Here is a 19,379-nt window from a genome sequence, read left to right on the forward strand (position 1 = left end):
AAAGATGATTTATTTCAAATTTTGACAAACACAATTTCGAATAATTAAATGCATATTACAAGTTAACATAAATTGTTTAATAAGTTTCCTTTGCTGATAACATAAGCAGGGCAAAACAAAGATGCGTGTCTGTAATATTTCCTGGAAATGACTGATGTCAAACATTATTCAAAGCAGGGCAACAAAACACTAAGTGAAGTTCAGATTCTTCAGCACGTTTGCATAAGTGACGAACAATATCACAGTTACTGAATCTACCAATATGATAATAATGTAAGAAGAGATCGGAAATACATACTCTGAACTTTGTTATGATGTATTTCTATTTTATCGATAAATAAGTAAGAATAGAACACCTAGAGATCAATCGCCTAAAAATATCAAACCGACTGCTATCTTGAACATGATACGACCGTTCTTGTCATCAACGAATGTTCGGAATGTGCGAACAAATCCGTTAAAGTCGCTGCAACCGAACGTAACCAAACCCCTGTTCATTTTATTTGACTCATGCTTTTGACACCCGGTTTATCACGTCCCTATGATCGAGATGATTTCTTCTTCTTCTTCTTCGTTCGTGGGCTGCAACTCCCACGTTCACTCGTATGTACACTAGTGGGCTTTTACGTGTATGACCGTTTTCACCCCGCCATGTTGGCAGCCATACTCCGTTTTTGGGGAGTATACAGATGATATAACACGTTATATTATTTTAATTTTAATTTTTTTTTTTTTACCAATATGAATATTTCATGTGTGTTGTTTTGAGCCAGAAGCTATTCATAATCGCATATATGAGGGAGAGAGGGAAAGGTGATATATATATATATATATATATATATATATATATATATATATATATATATATGGAGAGAGAGAGAGAGAGAGAGAGTGTGTGTGTGTGTGTGTGTGTGTGATCCATTCAGCCCCCACCGCTCTCCATCCTTTTCATCACACGCGAATTCCAGCAAACCTCCCTGCAATAGAACCACCGGGAGACACGCTTATTCAGCAGTTTCGCTGACGTGGGAAGAAAGCCAGACTTGCTCGCAGTGGCGTTGGCCAGACGAGGTAGAAGGCTACATAATATTCCCCAAGGGTATCCCTCAAGGACATGGCTCTCATCACTTTTTGTTTCTCTGATCTTTCACGTCACTTGCTTTTTCAGACTTGAAACCGACTAGAACTTATTTCACTCACAATTTCTCTGCGTTGCTTTTGCTTTTAAGAATGGTGCGTTCGTGTGTGTGTGTGTGTGTGTGTGTGTGTGTGTGTGTGTGTGTGTGTGTGTGTGTGTGTGTTGTTGTTGTTGTTGTTTGGTTTGTGTTGTTGTTGTTTTTTAGGGGAGGCGGCTTAAACATTTATTTTATATTATTACTACTTCAGTGTCTGTCTTAAACAGCAATGGAATGAGGATAAAAACTGTTTTACTTAGGTCAGCGATCAGATCGTTTATAGAGGAAGGGTAGAGGGCCGGAAAAGACTGTAGTTTTCATCAAGGTCCGCAATGGTTCGAACCAGAACAAATAAGATTTGATGGACACTCGCTGATTCTGTTTTGAACTCACTGTGTCCTAACATTGTTGTAGTGATGATGGATTCTGTGACCCTCGTGCAGGCAATGAAGCCTGACCAGTGCATTGGGTTTATACCAAAGTCTGGCCTCTTCTTCTTCTCTTTCGTTTTCAAAGCAGATGTGGTGTAGAGTACATGGATCAGTCCGCACACTTTGCGGACACCTTGAAACTGAAACTTTTGGACCCAAAATGTTATTTTCGATCTTTCATGAAGTCTCTGTGTGGTTTTGTCTGTCTGTCTGAACCGCTAACAGTGCAGTAACTTTATGAAACTCACCTGTTTCAGAGAGGTCCCTCGCCAGTTCCGACACCGCCCGTTTCTACCACCCCAGGCAACGTCACATCCGTTTCCTCTCCCAACCCCTCTTCCCAGGTGTCGCTGCTGTGGATTCCATACGTGCTGATCGCCCTTGTGTTCATCGTCTTCCTGGGTGCCAACTTCTGGTGTTACCACAAGAAGCACCGTGAACGCTACCTGCGCAAGCGCGACGAGAAGCGGGTGAAGGACGGGCTCCACGAGCGACGCCGAATCACCGCTCTCATGCGATCCCACTTCCAGTCCGCCTTCATGTCCAAGGACGAAGTGGTGGAGGACTTTGAGGATGATGACGGAGATCACGTGAGCGTGGCAGCGTCAGTGTCTCGCCGAAAGTCGGGTTCTTGCGTCTCTCATAACAGTGATTCCAGACTGTTTCCAGGTCAGTCCTGGTCCCCCACGGAAAGCCCGTCAGCTGGTCAGCCCTCGCCTCCAGTGGACAGACCATCACATGTTGAATCGTGGTCCGCACATCATCTCTTTCCGGGTCAGTCGTTGTTCACCCCAGACGGTTTACCCCCCAATCAGATGTGGTCGGCTGAAAAACTGTCCCCTGGCCAGTCGTCATCTTCCAGCGGGAATCCCCGGCAGTTTTGGTTTGCTGACCAGCCGTCTCCTGCTCCGAGTGTGTCCATGAAACTGTCCCCTGATCAGTTCCTGACCCTGTCTGACCATCTGTTTCCTGTACAGCCGGGGCATCCTCCAGGCCGTCTGTCTCCGGGTCGCTCTTTTTCTCTGTCAGACAAACTGTCTCACAGTCGTTCCATTTCCCCTGATACCCCCCTTGGTCAGACAATGTATTCAGTCAAGCTTCACCACGAACAATCCGCGCCCCTCCTTGACAAACGACTCCCCGTTCAGCTGTCATCTCCCCAGGAACAGACCTTCCCCAGCCACATACCGTCTGATGGCGAACCTGACTCCACACCGTCTGTATCTTCTGCCCAGGCCTTACCTCCCCCTGACAGACCTCCCCCCGGCCAGTTTCTGTCTGCCGACAAACTGTCCTCCGGTCCAACAATATCCCCTGACAAATTATCTCCCACTCAGGTCTTAGCACCCCCTGACAAATTGTCCCCAGGTCAGGTTCGATCTGCTAAAGTAGCGTCCTCCTGTCAAACGTTATCCCCTGAAAATGTATCCCCCAGTCAGTCCTGTTCCTTGTCCGCCCAATCACCGGGTGAGCCCCGCGGACCGTGGACCAATCAGAACGGCTCTTGTCGAACCAACTTCAGTGGTGATGACGTAGTGTGTAACGTCAAACGCGAAACGAGCAACGGGTCTGTTGTGCATTGACGACGGTGTTTATGATTTGACATGACCATGGGATCCGTTGAGCGTTGACCACTGTTTCGACAATGCTTGAGATATAGTGGTCCAGTGCGTACATTTTCAACTGGAATTGATTCATCAGACTACATTTATTTTTTAATATTAAGTCGTGTGTTGAGCCACAAATCATCTGTCAAACACCTAACGTTTCTGTGGGATACATTATCACAATCCGTTGCCTTGGTATGGAAAACACTTTCATTGTTTAAATATTTGAAGGGTATCGTCTTTGGGTTGCTTTTTGATTTTTGATGGTCGTTTTTTGGTTTGGTTTCTTTATTTGTAAATGGTTTGCTTTTATTTGGTTGTGTGTGCGCGCGCGCGTGTGTGTGTGTGTGTGTGTTTGTGTGTGTGTGTGTGTGTGTGTGTGTGTGTGTTAACTGGAACTCATAACGTAAACGAATATTATCTTTATAACTTATGAGCAGCCTGATTCGCAATACTAAGCCTACAGTGTGTGTGTGTGGGGGGGGGGGGGGGGGGGGGGGGTGTACGGATGGTGAAGGCGATAGGCTTGGTTTCATTGTTCACACGCGCTGAAATACAATTACGATCTCTTGAATCGGATTTCTCTGTCAGCGCATTGAAAATTACTGTCGTGTGATTCCATCCACACCAAGAGCTAATACAATAACGCCTTTGACCAGAACTTATAAGATGTCACAGCTATCGAACGACAGACACACAAACACATCCGACGTAATGATATTATATTGTTAAACAGCTGGACAGTCCCTTTTTTCCAGCCGCGCACGCGTGTGTATGTTTGCATGCATGCATGTGTGTGTGTGTGTGTGTGTGTGTGTGTGTGTGTGTTACTGCAATCAGTCATGACGGACGCAATGTCGCAGTGGACAACCAAGCATTCACCCACGCACATAATAGTTATATCAATATATTGTTAACCAATTGGCCAGTCTCCTCTTTTCGGACAGAAATCCTTTTAATGTGAGTGGATCTGGAAGAGCGTGTTGTCAGCGCGGATCGATATTCCATTCTTCCTGTCAGATGTGACTGCGTAAATGCCAGTGTAGAGTGCTTGTGTCTGACCGATAGGTTGTAAGGAATTAAAGAGATCTTTTATTCTGGTGAATTCCTCCCTGCTAACACACCCTGCAGCTTCATCCATTCAGTCCGTTAAGCGCATACAAAACTCTGCTGCCCGACTCGTCCTCAGAAAGAAAAGATCTGAGCACATCACTCCTATTTTGCAACATCTCCACTGGCTCCCTGTCTCACACAGAATAAAGTATAAGATCAGCGCTCTATGTTGTAAATGTATTCACAAATCTGCCCCTTCTTATTTTTGTGGCTACCTTCACCTCTACACTCCATCTCGTTCTCTACGATCGGCTTCGGAGCCACTCTGTTTACGCAAACCCAGATTCAAACACTCCACTGTCGGACGCCGTTCTTTCTCTGGACCTTGCATTTGGAATGAACTTCCTCTTTCGCTTCGTAAGGTTCCGCACTCAGCTCTTTCAAGCCTGGCCTTAAAACCCAACTGTTCACAAGATAGCCTCCCTCCCCTACCTCTTCCTTGTCTTCAGTTTCTTCAGTTTTAGAGTGAGTTATGCATGCGTGTGAATGACTGGTGTGAAGCGCTTAGATTTGTCTCTGCACAAGATTCAGCGCTATATAGATACTGTCATCATCATTATTATTAGCCTCGTCAACTTTTATCAGGTAGGAAAAGAGGGGAACAGGAAGAGTAGCTATCACGGATATCTGGATAGCATAGAATGGTCTCTTTTTTTTCTGTTTGTTCAAACAGCTGGAGGTTATCGTGTACATATGGACAAAATAAAATAAAATAAAAGGGTGGGATGGGGGGTTGGGGGGGGGGGGGGGGGTGAAGAAAAAAGGATTTTCTCCTTGTTTCTTTGCATCATCCAGAGTAGCTTTCTTACAAAATGACAGAATTAAGAAACAGCTGATTTTAAGTTTCATGTCTCTGTGACAATGTCAGCTTTTCTCTCTTTTTTAGTCGTTATTTCGTTATGTCCCGCTTGAATTTTTATTTTATTTTAAATATGTGGTTTGGTTATCTTGCCGATCAAAAAGAAACGTTTTAGTCGATTAGTATCGAGAAAAAAACCCCACAAAACCCCCCCAGCGTGTCCTATATATATATATATATATATATATATATATATATATATATAGTAGTAGTCGTAGTAGTAGTAGTATATATTAATATATTAATATATACTGGGTCTTCTAGGAACGAACGTTCATTCCTTATTTTTTGGTTTTAGAATAATGGATGGTCATTATTTTTATTTTTATTCTATTTATTTTTTTTTTTTTTTGCGGCGTGCTCTTAGCTCTGAAGTAGTCATCACTATGATACACAGTCAGCATGACTGACCGAATGAACATGGGAATGCATGAAAGGATAAATTATAACTGATGAAGACGTCTTTCTTAGATTCCTCTTGCTTTGATCTTAAGCAGGCGGTTTTTTTTTCGTGTGTTTTTGTATGTGTGTGTGTGTATTTTTTGTTTGTTTTTTTGTTGCTTTTTTATTTATTTATTTATTTTTGGGGTGGGTGTGGGGGGTGGGGGGGGTGTCTTTTTGTCAGAAAGTGTTGATGAAAAGAATCCAAAGTGACCCCTGTCACCCTCAGTTTGACCCCTCCCTATACCATTTCCACATTTTCTGAGACTGCAGTTTGTGATCAACTTCACTGCACCAGCGACCCGAGCAGCACGAAGTGTGCTGAGCGTTAAACGCTAACTCCACCATACTCAGGTAAACCTTTAATGCCGAGCACAGACTTGAGAACGTTCTCTTAACGCTAAGCAAACTAAGCACTTCTAAGATCGCTAATTTGACCCCGTCCACACCCCGCCCCCTTACTCTCTCTCTCTCTCTCTCTCTCTCTCATCAGGCACAAATGATTATTTCATGATCTATCATGTTCTTTAGTATGTGTTTGTATTGATATGATGTGTGTCGATGTTACATGCGTAAATATTTATCATATGATTTATATGTAGTTTGTTTTCTGTGTGCTGTCCAAACCTTGAGGGCGAACGACTGAAAAAAGAAGGCACATTACCCCCCTGTCACATGTACTCTGAACTAATGGCAAAGTGCCAAAGTGTTGCAAATCTCTTGTTAGATTATGTTGTTTCAATTCTGTTTTTTTTCCTTTCTGTTCCATTTTATCTGTTTTGCACCATTTTAAAATGTTCTGATTAGTACCTACTATGTCACTAAAGCTTTACAGTAAATGACATTAGACATTTCAGTGTTCAGTTCAGTTCAGTTCTCTCTCTCTCTCTCTCTCTCTCTCTCTCTCTCTCTCTCTCTCTCTGTCTGAAATTTAAGCAACATGTATCCCGCATCACTCATCAGACTACTTCAGACTCGCACTAACGGACATGTCGCAGTAAGTAAACACGGATGGTTTGCAGTCTTTCTACTTAACATAATTTTATACTTGAGTTAGTTTGTCTGACAGTCGAAACCACATGTGCTGTGCAGTTCGACGGAAAACTCGTCAGTCTGTTTACGATACGCTTTAATACAATCATTTTAAACGTACATTTAGTGTGTTTTTTTGTTGGTTTCTTTTGTACATCTAAAAGTTGGTCAGTAGAAGGACGAGCGATCCGCTTCAATCTTTTGAACTATATCTAGTTTGGGTATGTCTGACAGTTCAGTGGTTTCGAGCTGTTTTCGAGCGTCATGGCAATTTGCAATAATTCTATGAGACGTTTGTATTCGCAACTTTTCAGTCCCTTGTGAAGTGCCACGTGTACCTGAAAGAATGAATAAATGAAATATATGGATACTTATAATTAAAGGGCCTATCCTCGGTCGGAGACCAAGCTGTAATCGCTTTACAAACTCGGGGTCGTTTGCACAACAGGCTGCCCACCCGGGCAGAACCGACTGACAGTGGCTGCCACTGGGCGCTCATCACTCGTCTCCCGTTTCATTCAATCAGGTCTCAGCCACGCTCGCACACACACACACACACACACACACACACACACACTCAATCAGACATGCAACATTCAACGCCGCCATTTGTCCATTCTTCGTTTCCGGGTATGTTCTTGTTTCCACAACTCACCGAACGCTGACATAGATTACAGGATCTTCAACGTGCGTATTAAATGATCTTCTGCGTGTGCATACACACGAAAAGGGTTCAGGCACTAGCAGGTCTGCACATATGTTGACCTGAGAGATCGGAAAAATCTTCACCCTTTACCTACCAGGCGCTGTTACTGAGATTCGAACCTGGGACCCTCAGATTGAAAGTCCAACGATTTAACCACTCGGCTATTGCGCGCGTCAGAGAGAGAGAGAGAGAGAGAGAGATGTCACTCGGAGAGCACCAAACTGGTATGCATCAAATAGTCTGAAATAAACAAATAAAACTTGAAAAGTTCTCTTTGGTCTTGTAAAAATGCTTTTTGAGAACACCTGTCGTCATAGCTCATGTGGTGTGTTTCACCAGTTATGGAATGAATGTTTGCCCTGGACAGGTGCTTGCGACACATTTTCGCCTTCAACATATATTGCAATACTCGTGTACATGCTTGTCTGGCTGGATAAAAAGATCGGTTGTTTTATTGATTTTGACTTTGGCTGCGTTTCGATGTTTCCAGGGTTGTTTGTTCATAGCATCGTGTGTGCATGAACCCTTGAATAGAAAATGTATTTAAGGGATGGGTGGGGTGGGTGGAGAGAGAGAGAGAGAGAGAGAGAGAGAGAGAGAGAGAGGTGTTGTTCGTTTGCAGTTTTAAACCGCTAGCAGAGTTCAGCTTACTGTGTTGATGTGGTTGCTAAATGATTACTTTTTGATGTGGTTGTGAACTCATTATACATGTTATTAATCTGTCTCATTCCGCATTGCGCAATAATAATAAGAAGAAGAAGAAGAAGAAGAAGAAGAAGAAGAAATGGCTTTCAGTTCACTTTTCTTTCTTTCTTTAAGCTGCTTTGGCTCTTTGACCATTCCTCGTCTTCTTCCTTCCGTTTGTCTTTCACTGTCATGTGAACGTACAAAACAAATTCATAAAGAATCAGCAGACGTGCATTCATTTTTATGTAAACGAATAATTTAGGCTGATGTATACGGCAATAAAGTGACAAGTCGCTGGAGGCAATATCATCCAAAGTGCGTGTTGTAAGCCTGTGTTTTGAGCGTTTGATTGTCAGATAACAGAAAAAAAGACGCTACGAAAACAACGTGCGTTGCAATAAAACAGCGAAGAAGTGTACGTGATAATGTGTGTGTCATTATATTGCGAAGCGTCTGGCTGTCGGCTGTAAAAACGGGGCTCTGGAATTTTGTGTTGCGTTTCTGGTTCTTGTCACAATGTCAGGTTTGTGACACCAGAAGCTGTGATTTTGTTGTCGTGGGAAAAAAGTAAGGGGGTAGAGACGACATCTTTGAAAACGTGCCATCTTCTTCGACGAATTCTTTCAGAAGAGCGAAGCACTGTACTCATGTACGAATGTTAATTGCAGTCCAACATGGCCATGTACTTGGACTTGTGGATATAAATCATAATCAATTCCTTTTTTACTTAATATTTTCTATTATGTTCACTTTTGCACTATATATATATATATATATATATATATATATATATAGAGAGAGAGAGAGAGAGAGAGAGAGAGAGAGAGAGAGAGAGATATGATATGTTTAACGTGATAGTGGAGGGAAACAAGAGTGAGTTATCATCATCATCATCGTTGTTGTTGTTGCTATTATCATTATAATCATTATCATTATTATTATTGTTATTATTATCAGCTCTTTCAAGTCTGGCCTTAAAATCCACCTCTTCCCAAAATAGCCTCCCTTCCCTGCCTCTTCCTTGTCTTTAGTTTCTCCAGTTTTAGAGTTTTGCATACGTGTGAATAACTGGTGCGAAAGCGCTTTGATTTGTCTATGCACAAGATTCAGCACTATATAAATACCATTATTATTATTTATTTTTTATTATTATTGAATTCACGTTATTCAAACCAAGCCGACTGCAGATGCTGTGACTCACCCCTCAAACTTCTTTCCAAAGCTGAAACCTACAATCGGATACCTCACAAAAATCCAATCACTGTGCACATGCGGTGCTCGATTGACAGAGCTGTCGCTTGTCCATGCTTGGGAACATTCCCCGCCACTTCTGGGATTCAGTACCTTTCTTCATTTTTCACAATGATGACACGAACTCTGCAGTCAGTTCTGTCTTGCATACAGTTACCGCCTTGTTTATATTTGTAGTCTGAGACTGTGCCGTTTGCGCCAGTGAAATCAGCAGGACTAAATTTTGGCCGCTTCGTCTCAACACAGTTTCAGACTTGCCTTTATTTCGGCCCATGTATTTCATGCTAAATATTTGGAATATCAAAATATAGACTTAGGGTCGTCTCTTCTCACGCATGAGACCCCAGATTCCTCTGATCAACCTTGATTTCTCCAAACATATAAACGTTTGAAAATTGCTCTTGGCCTAAAGCCTTTCTCCCTTGAGTTTTTGGGTGAATTTCAGATATATCAGAATGTAGTTTTCAGCAGTTCAAATGTTCAGACTCAAGACAACGTTTCATGAACACAGCTGAACTTTAGGGTCGGGGGTGGATGGGGAGGTAGGGGGGCAGGACGGAGGGGGGCGGGGTTTGACTCCATTATTATCAGTATACCAGTTGTGCTTGACAGAAGAAGAGGAAACTTTCTGATCTGTTCTATTTTGCCGGTTCTCTTTTATTTGGCTTTAGCTAGCAAAAATGTTGGTCGATCATATATATACCAGTATATATATATATATATATATATATATATATATATATATATATGTGTGTGTGTGTGTGTGTGTGTGTGTGTGTGTAAAAATTACGTACATTCGAGATTGTTATGAAACTCTTTTGTCTAATTCTGGTTGTTACTCAAGTTGATACTGTGCATGCATTATACAAACAAAGACACAAAGAGAGAGAGAGAGAGTACACTCACGCAGATTAAGATTCTGTTGTTCAGTGTTTTTTTTTTTTTTTTTATTATTATACTAAAAATACAGCGCGCGCACACACACACGCACACACACACACACACATGCGCGCTGAGGATTGAAAACGACAGAAACCTGTACAGCTGCACAGCACGTGAAAATTGTGACTGGGTTGCTGGAGAAGCTTCACATTCTACCGCTCTTTCTGAGGCATTCTTAAGATGGCGGAGGTAGGATCGGAAACCAAAGTTTCAAAGTCGAAAAAGTATAAGAAAATGTGCTGAAAGGGTACTGTTTCGTGCGTGGTTTATCGTGTATTGTGTATTTCTATGTGTCTTTGGAATTAGACATGTGTGTGTGCGCGTGTGTGTGTGTGTGTGTGTGTGCCGCGTGTGTTGAGTGCGTGTGTGTGACAGTGTGTAAACCGCTTATGCTCACACAGACACAGTGTGATTGGAAACAGCCCATAATAATTATACAGTCACACGGGCTCAGCATGTGACAGCAAACAGCCCATGGCCACAATACCCCCCTAGCAGCAGCAATTAACACTGTTCGACTCAAAATCTTCATTCCAACCTCTCGCGAGAGGAGAAAGCAAGGTAATAATATTCAAGTTTCTTCCCCTGTTTAACCTACTGAATCGTTTCAAAGAGGAAAACAGTTGTAAACTGGTTAATAACAGTGTAATAACATTACTCTACATTTCTTCCCTTCCATTTTCTCATTTGCCTTCTTTACGGCATTCGACAGGGGAATAAATGTGTGTGTGTGTGTGTGTGTGTGTGTGTGTGTATTTAAATGTTTTTAACGAATTTACAACTTTTTCCGTCCTCGAAACGACACTGCACGGAAAGAGTACAGGGAAAGAAATGTGGATAATGCCGAAAGCAGAAACAGAAAAGATAGTCCAGAATTTTTGTCATGGCTCACTAAATAATACGCAGAAGCAGACCGACCTCGCATTCACATGGGTATAATTATACCATCCACGAACTTATTTGTCCTTGTATGGGTACCGCCCCACAGTTTCAGTTTCAGTTTCAGTAGCTCAAGGAGGCGTCACTGCGTTCGGACAAATCCATATACGCTACACCACGCCCCACAGCAGCGGGATACGAGATGGCAGAGGAGGGTTTAGGTTTCCTGTCTGTCATGGGTCATTGGCCCATGGCCCATACAATTTTGAAATGATCCATCGATCGATTTAGCAGCCAGTCGGTCATTTATTTGACACTGATTTTACGTTATATCGGTCATGCTAAAATTGTCTTCATTGAATTATCTTATTCTCCTGCAAAACGACCCCGATTACAGATTTAAACAAACAAACAACAACAACAACAACAAAAATCGTCTGCAGTTCAACATCGAGTGGACGAACATTGTGAACAAAATCACAACTTGTACCGAACTGGGAAACGAAACGTGGTACGTTTAGTACACACATTAAGGCATCGTCGCTAACGTAATACGGCGGAAGAGCTTGCAGTGTCAAATAATGTTTTGATTTCCCGCTTTTCTCCTCGATTGAGGATGGCTTCCATACATGTAGAACATTTCTTCGTAACTGAGAAATCGTTTTCCGCATCGTCAAGCATGCCGCCGAAAGGAGCTTTCCAATATCGAGAAAGATCAAATGAGTGTTCAGAACAATATTATTGCAGTAACCAGCCGCCGTGGCGAAGTGGTTAGCGTCGCGGACTGACGGCTGGGAGGACGTGGGTTCGAATCCCAGCGGAGGTGGGTTTTTCGGCCCGTGGCCGGCTCCTACCCGGAGTTGAGTGTGCTGTGGGCTTAAATGGGGAGACTGGGACCACACAGTCGTGTGTCATCCACTTCAAGGATGCGTCTTTGGGTGTGTTGCTCTAATTACCTGACCAACACTGCAAGTGTCTGTATCTCTCGGGCCTGGTTAACGCCGGGATATCATTATGACAGGAAGCGTAGAGTACAGCCTTGTCACGCAGTCCTCCATAGCAACATCGTCATCATCATCGTCATCCTCCTTCATCGTCAACAATATAAACAAAAAATTAATAGTCTCAAAGTCTGTGGCCTTTCATGCCCTGCTCTCATGGTGACCTCAGTCTCGATACCCCTAGCCCTCCACTTCCGTGCTTGGGGTTAGTCTTGTCAATGTCGTCAGTGTCGGCAGATTCATGGGGGGCTGTTGTTTGAGGGACGTAGTGGCGGTCTCCACTCTGGGAGGGACGCTCACTCAGTCTGGCTCCGCGACTAAGCCATTATTGTCGTTAGTAGGGGGCTTAGTAGGTGGTGTCCTAAGTACGTTAAATCAGAACAGGCACCACTGAACACCACCGAAGTGACTCAGCAGCAGTGCAGGGTCTCCTCTGGTGTGTGGCCTCCTGGCGACCTAACATCGATAGTTCCCTGTGGACTACCGACGCTGGAACTGCGACAGACGAACCCGGGTGTGGCCGTGTATGGGGGAATCTAAATGAGCGGCGTGGGAGTAATGCCACTGAAACTGTGCAGATGATGGGGCAGCAACAAAAAAAAAAAAAATAAAAAAAAAAAATAAAATAATTGCAGTCTCTTACATTCTGCAAACGCCTGTGGATTTTGTGAGTTTTCATCGGCGTTTGTGGGCAACCGACGCTTTTTCTATCGCTGATCTTGTGCAAGAGTGTAGCCCATTCGAGTAAAATCGAGATGCGATCTAGATAAGTAGGCTACAAGACGCACTTTTACGTGCATGACCGTTTTTATTTCGTTATATATGTAGCCCCATATCACGATTTCGGAGTATCATAATGTTCATGTTTCCATATCACATTCTGACACAGCATTCTCTTGTGCATTATATACAAGAATGGAATTAACAGATCCGCACGTTATGTTGTCAAGGTACTTTGGGAAATCTTACAGACACTGAGCAACTGTGAAGATTTGATTTCCACAAAAGAGATGAAATTGTTTTCCTAAATAAATGATATACTGGACCAACGCAAGTGACAGTTATTCTGTAACCTGATGTCTTCAAACCGTAGCCTACATCATTGCATTTCTTTTTCTACTTTTTCCTCTGTATTTACTGGACCATAATGTGAACATTTGCTATACAGAGCACACACACACACACACACACACACACACACACACACACACACACACACACACACACACATGTTACTATGATATATATATATATATATATATATATATAATATATATATGCATTTTGACATACCAGTAAACGCCCTTGACGAAGACCAGTGGTCGAAACCGGTCGGGCATGTGAGAAACTGTTCTGTTGTTTTCCTTTTTTTCTATTGTTGTATATATATATATATATATATATATATATATAGAGAGAGAGAGAGAGAGAGAGATTGTGAAGGACAAAGTATAAATTCAGTTACAGATTTTGGGGGTCTAGGCCCGGGTAACCTGATGGGGACGCCGGGGGCGCCGGGAATAAAGGGTTGTTTTCCTGACCCATCAAGTTTGAAAATGACCCATTGATTTCGTGGTGAACCGGTCAAATGACCCATGGTGTCCCGAACTGAACAATCCTAAACTCTGACAGAGTGGCAAGATCTGCCACAGTGGAAGACAGGCACGCTGACCTCAGACATACCTTGAAGACGGCTCACCGCGCGGCCATGAGCATTGTTCGTATCGCCACAGAGGCTAAGTCTGAGGCTATGCTATGTGGAGTGATGGCCTAGAGGTAACGCGTCCGCCTTGGAAGCGAGAGAATCAGAGCGCACTGGTTCAAATCACGGCTCAGCTGCCGATATTTTCTCCCCCTCCACTAGACCTTGAGTGGTGGTCTGGACGCTAGTCATTCGGATGAGACGATAAAACGAGGTCCCGTGTGCAGCATGCATTTAGCGTACATAAAAGAACCCACGGCAACAAAAGGGTTGTTCCTGGCAAAATTCTGTCGAAAAATCCACTTCGATAGGAAAAACAAATAAAACTACACGCAGGAAAAAAATACAAAAAAATGGGTGGCGCTGTAGTGTAGCGACGCGCTCTCCCTGGGGAGAGCAGCCCGAATTTCACACAGAGAAATCTGATGTGATAAAAAAACAAATACAAATACAAATACAAGTCAAAAACGAAACGCCACTGAAAACCCGATGCCAGACACTCGATCGATCCCGGCGATCGGATTGACAGAACCTCCGCATAACACGGGGGAAAAAAACAACTACCGTAACGTGAAATCCTAAAAAGTAACTTAAGGGGGAACAGGACTGGACATAAGCGACTGAGTCAGCTGGTGCTCGGCGGCTCTGGCTCGCCCACATGCTGACTCCACTGGACACCTCTGTGGATCCACCGGGAAAACCCACAGGGAAAGCCTCAGAGTTCAGGACTGACTTCCTCCAGCACCACGGACCCTGGGACTGGGGCCCATCAGACTGAGGACCCAGACTCACAGGTCCGTCCCTCCATCCCGTTCTCTGATGCAGACGCGTGATTCTTACCACTGACAGCATCTCATCATGCAGGTAAAAGACAAAAAACAAAGAAAACAACTACAAGTAAGCCAAACTCAGACTGCGTAAAATGTTTGCCTGCGAGCGTATAATACACACGTACCTAGGCTGTGTCTGCGTGTATCCATATGGTGTGTATTTTTTCGTACCAGAACAGGACATATCCAACAGATGACCGTGACATAGCACCCGGATGGACATCAGATCACACACAGGCGAACAGCCAGGACCTCAACCCCCAACAGACAAGCCGCTGGGCTCTCCGGGCCCTAGGAACACCAGGACTACCATGACATCAGCCTCTGAGAGCACAGCCAGCATCTTACAGTGGAGCACCAGAAAGACCTGATACCCAGACAGACACCAAGACTCCACCCCTCTGAACAACAAAAGCTCCACAAAAACCAAGACTCAAGTATTAAACAGCTCGAGTAAGCCAACCGAGACAACATTTATATATATCCAATGACTTTTTACCTGTTCACTTTTGTCCTCTCTCTCTCTCTCTCTCTCTCTCTCTCTCTCTCTCTCTCTCTCTATCAAAACCGACATGCCATGATTCTAACGGACTCAATGAACCTCATATAAAAAGTTGAAAGTGGAATGGGAAGCCCAGAGTGGCATGAGGCAATGCGCAACCTTCAGGTTAAAAAAAAACTTACATGGTCATACTGCCAGAGACATGTAGGCGTTAAGGGAAAATGAGCGAGCTGACAGGCTTGCTGGTAACGTAAAAACAACGATCGAGCGATGTTTCGGGTGTCCCCAAAAAGTGAACCGCTTTTTTACAAGTATTTTCTCAGTGATAGAGAAACCGAATTTAATGAAAATTTCCACACAGTAACCTTAGGATATTATCAACAAGTCTGCAAAATATCTAAAAGTTCTTACGCAAATTATGCGAGTATTATCAAATTCAAAACAGCATGTCAAAAACTGAATCCAATATCAGAGGAAAACTCACTTATTTCATTTTATGCTCAATGTGGCCTCCATCTTCCTCCACGACTAAACGAAGCCGTTTCTTCCAAGCAGAAATGCGTTTACGTATTTCTTCCACCGATATCTTCTCCCATGATATAATTATCCTGTCCTTTAACGCCTGCTCGATCAATTTGTCTCTCACTCCCCGGTAAACTTTCTCCTTCAGAGAGTCCCATATGGCATAATCCATTGGGGTTACAGTCAGGACTTTGTGGAGGCCATTCATCCTTCTTGATGAATTCTGATGTAGCCTCCTTCACATGGGCCTGGGTTACCCTACTTGTGTGTAAAGGAGCCCCATCTTGCTGAAACACGTAATTGTTTCTAGGATAAAGACGCCTGCAATCCGGGAGAAGATTATCATCCAATAACTGAATGTAGCTTTCACTATTAACCTTGGCTCTATCAGTGTCAATAAGATGAATATTTGTTTTTCCTTTCCAGAATATTCCAGCTGAAACCATTGTCTTTTTTGAAAATCTAGAAGTCTCATGATTGAGGCGAGATGGCTGAATTTCTCGTTTCCGTTTCCCATAAACGTTTTGGCGATTTTTAGCTATCTCTGATGAAAAGTCTTTCTCATCTGTGAAAATTATCCTTGTCACATCAGTGGCCAAGTAGCGGTCATTCAAGTTACGGCAGCGAGTTTTTCTTTTCCTTCTAACATTTCGGTCCCTACTTGATACCCGTATCCTCTTGAAGGGCTTCAGCTCCAGTTCTTTCGCCATTCTTTGCACAGAAGACTTGTTCACTTGTAAATCGCTTGCAACTTCTCTAAGAGATTTGTGGGTACCTGGGTTCTCCTCCTGGGATTGAATCAGTTCCTCAACACGGTCCTTGTTCTCCTCCGAACATGCAGTCTTGGGTCTCCCACTGCCAGTTTTACGAGCTACTGACCCTGTAGTGCGTGTTTTACCAATAAGTCTATTTACAGTGACGTGACCCCAACCCTTGCCTGGAAATTCCTTTACGATCCTTCTTCCACCCCAGCCTTTCTCCTTGAAACAGTTTTCAATGGTAACTTTATCACTTTCATTCAAAGGCATGGTTGATCCTTCCAAACTGAAACTTTGGACCGACAGAACTGATTTTGGATACAGACGACAATAATAATAATAATAATAAATCAATAGACTTGACATCCAGACAGGCTATTTTTAGACTGACACTGATTGACAGATGCCAACACCTGGCGGCTGGCATGAACATGATGAACGTCACATTGCACATTTCTGATACTGGATTTTTTGACGTGCTGTTTTGAATTTAACAATACTCGCGGACTCGCGTCCGAACTTTTAGATACTTTGCAGACTTGTTCATGATACCCTAAGGTTACTGTGTGAAAATTTTCAATGAATTCGGTTTCTCTATCACTGAGAAAACTTGTCAAAAAGCGGTTCACTTTTTGGGGGCCACCGATCCATCTAGGAAAATCGGAAATCCTCAGAAAAGTCAAAGAATATCAAAAAGAACAGGTTCAGGGCCATCACACTATCGATGGCCTCAAAGAAAGAAAAAAAAAAAGTAGAGAGAGGGAGCGGCCGTAAGTCTAGCATGAAAGGTAGAGCATGTTGCTTTACAAATCAAACGAATATTGGCACCATTTCCAGAGTCCCTCTGGGTCTTTCCAAAAACAGTAGACTGTGCAACACGTTAGTCGCAACGTTCCTGGCATAAGGGATATTTTCCCACCCCTCTGCGGCCAGTCAGTGGCAGCGTGTGTGTGCCGGTGTGTGTGTGTGTGTGCCGGTGTCACAGTGTGTGTGTGTGTGTGTGTGTGTGTGTGTGTGTGTGTGTGTGTCAGTGTGTGCGTGAGTGCAGTGTGTATCTCAGTGCCACCAGTGTGCCACGTGTGTCAATCAGTGTCAGTGTGTACTTTTTGTGTGCCGTGTGCAGTGTGTGTGTGTGTGTGTGTGTGTTTTACATTTTTTTTTTTTTTTGCTTCGGTGTTTGTTTATCTATTTATTGTCTTTTTATTTCATTTTTATCTATTTCTCAAGGCCTGACTAAGCGCGTTGGGTTGCGCTGCTGGTCAGACATCTGCTTAGCAGCGGCTGTTGTGTAGCGTATATGGATCTGTCCGAACGTAGTGACGCTTCTTTGCGTCAGTTACTGTCATTGTTGATAATTTCCAGTCTGAACCCGTTAAAACTGAACATGGAGTCCCACAGGGATCTGTTTTACGCCCCGGCAGTGCTCTTCACACTCAGCTATGTAGCCGGTGACACTGCCGGCTCCTCTCGCTGAAATTATCAACCGCCACAATGTCAGTCATCATTCTTATGCTGATGACACTCAACTCCAGAAGAGTGATACACCCGAAAAACTGTCGTCGCTCTTGCAAGAAACATCCGACTGCTTCCTGGACATTCAAAATTGGATCAGTGACTCTAAATAAGTTACAATTGAACGCGGACAAAACTGAAGCAATGATCATTGGAACTAAACAAAAACTCTCTTCCATCACAACGACTGACACCGTCAATCAAACTTGGCAGTACATCCATCCCTCTTTCCAGTTCAGTCAGGAACCTCGGCGTTGTAGTCCTTGACAACCACACACTGTCCATCCAAAAATTTGTCACTCCTGCTACTCAGCCGGTGTAAATTGCGGCGCATCAGTTCCACCCGGAAATGTCTGTCCATCAGTTGACGCAACATCTAGACTTCAATGTCGTTTCTCTCATTATCTCTCGCCTTGACTACTGTAACTCTCTATTGTCTGGTTTGCCTGCTTCATCCATTCAGTCCAAGTTCAGCGCATACAAAACTCTGCTGCCCGACTCGTCCTCAGAAAGAAACTGAGATCTGAGCACATCACTCCTCTTTTGCAACATCTCAGTCCACTGGCTCCCTGTCTCACACAGAATAAAGTACACTCCATCTCGCTCTCTACGATCAGCTTCGGATCCAGTTTGTTTACGCATACCCATATTTAAACACTCGACTGTTGGCCGCCGTTCTTTCTCTGTCTCTGGACCTTGCAATTGGAATGAACTTCCTCTTTCGCTTCGTCAAGTCTCCATACTCAGCTCTTTCAAGTCTGGCCTTAAAACCCACCTCTTCCCAAAACTAGCCTTCCTTCTCTGCCTCTTCCTTGTCCGTTCAGTTTCTCCAGTTTAAGAGTTATGCATGCGTGTGAATGACTGGTGCGAAAGCGCTATAATTTGTCTCTGCACAAGATTCAGCGCTAAAGAATATTATTATTATTATTACTGATATTGATACTGATCCGGTCTCTCCAGTTCTCTCTTTCAGTGCCACAACTACCACAAGTACTCATCCGCCAAAATTTGTCGCTTACAAAAATAGATTCTACGCTTGTCTATGTGTTCATAAAGTGTTTCCCATCTTTATTTCAAAATCACAGACTAAAATAGAATATATAGATTTATCATTTTTGTCGGTGTGTCGAAATACGTAGCAGAATGTCTCGAGACAATGACTCAATCGTGCTGGGGTTCTGCTGGGGCTGTTCACATCTGTTAAATATTTAAGTACTCGAAAACACATTCTGTCGTATGAATACAACAGGTCTGACTTGGCTCTAAGATTAATATTCAAACGTTTTGACAGCTTGATATATCCATGTTCAGATTTCAAAGAAGTCGAGTAATGGTGTTTTTTTCGAGAAACAGAGAAAGGCAGTACTGTACGCTCTGTACAGAACCCCAAGATTAAAGGGAAATGACGCGCGTTTCTTATTCATGAAGA

General features: G+C 43.3%; 1 protein-coding gene across 1 annotated transcript in view; it reads left to right on the forward strand.

Annotated features, from left to right (window-relative positions):
• Positions 1-3,500, forward strand: part of LOC143294232 (uncharacterized) — an 11,509-nt gene extending 8,009 nt beyond the window's left edge. Inside the window, exon 2 of the mRNA XM_076605666.1 lies at positions 1,864-3,500. Within this exon, the coding sequence (XP_076461781.1) occupies positions 1,864-3,189 (1,326 nt within the window). The 3' untranslated portion in view covers positions 3,190-3,500. The remainder of the gene's footprint in view (positions 1-1,863) is intronic.
• Positions 3,501-19,379: the final 15,879 nt, after the last annotated feature.

Source organism: Babylonia areolata, chromosome 1 (genome assembly GCF_041734735.1).
Source record: "Babylonia areolata isolate BAREFJ2019XMU chromosome 1, ASM4173473v1, whole genome shotgun sequence".
Taxonomy (NCBI): Eukaryota; Metazoa; Mollusca; class Gastropoda; order Neogastropoda; family Buccinidae; genus Babylonia; species Babylonia areolata.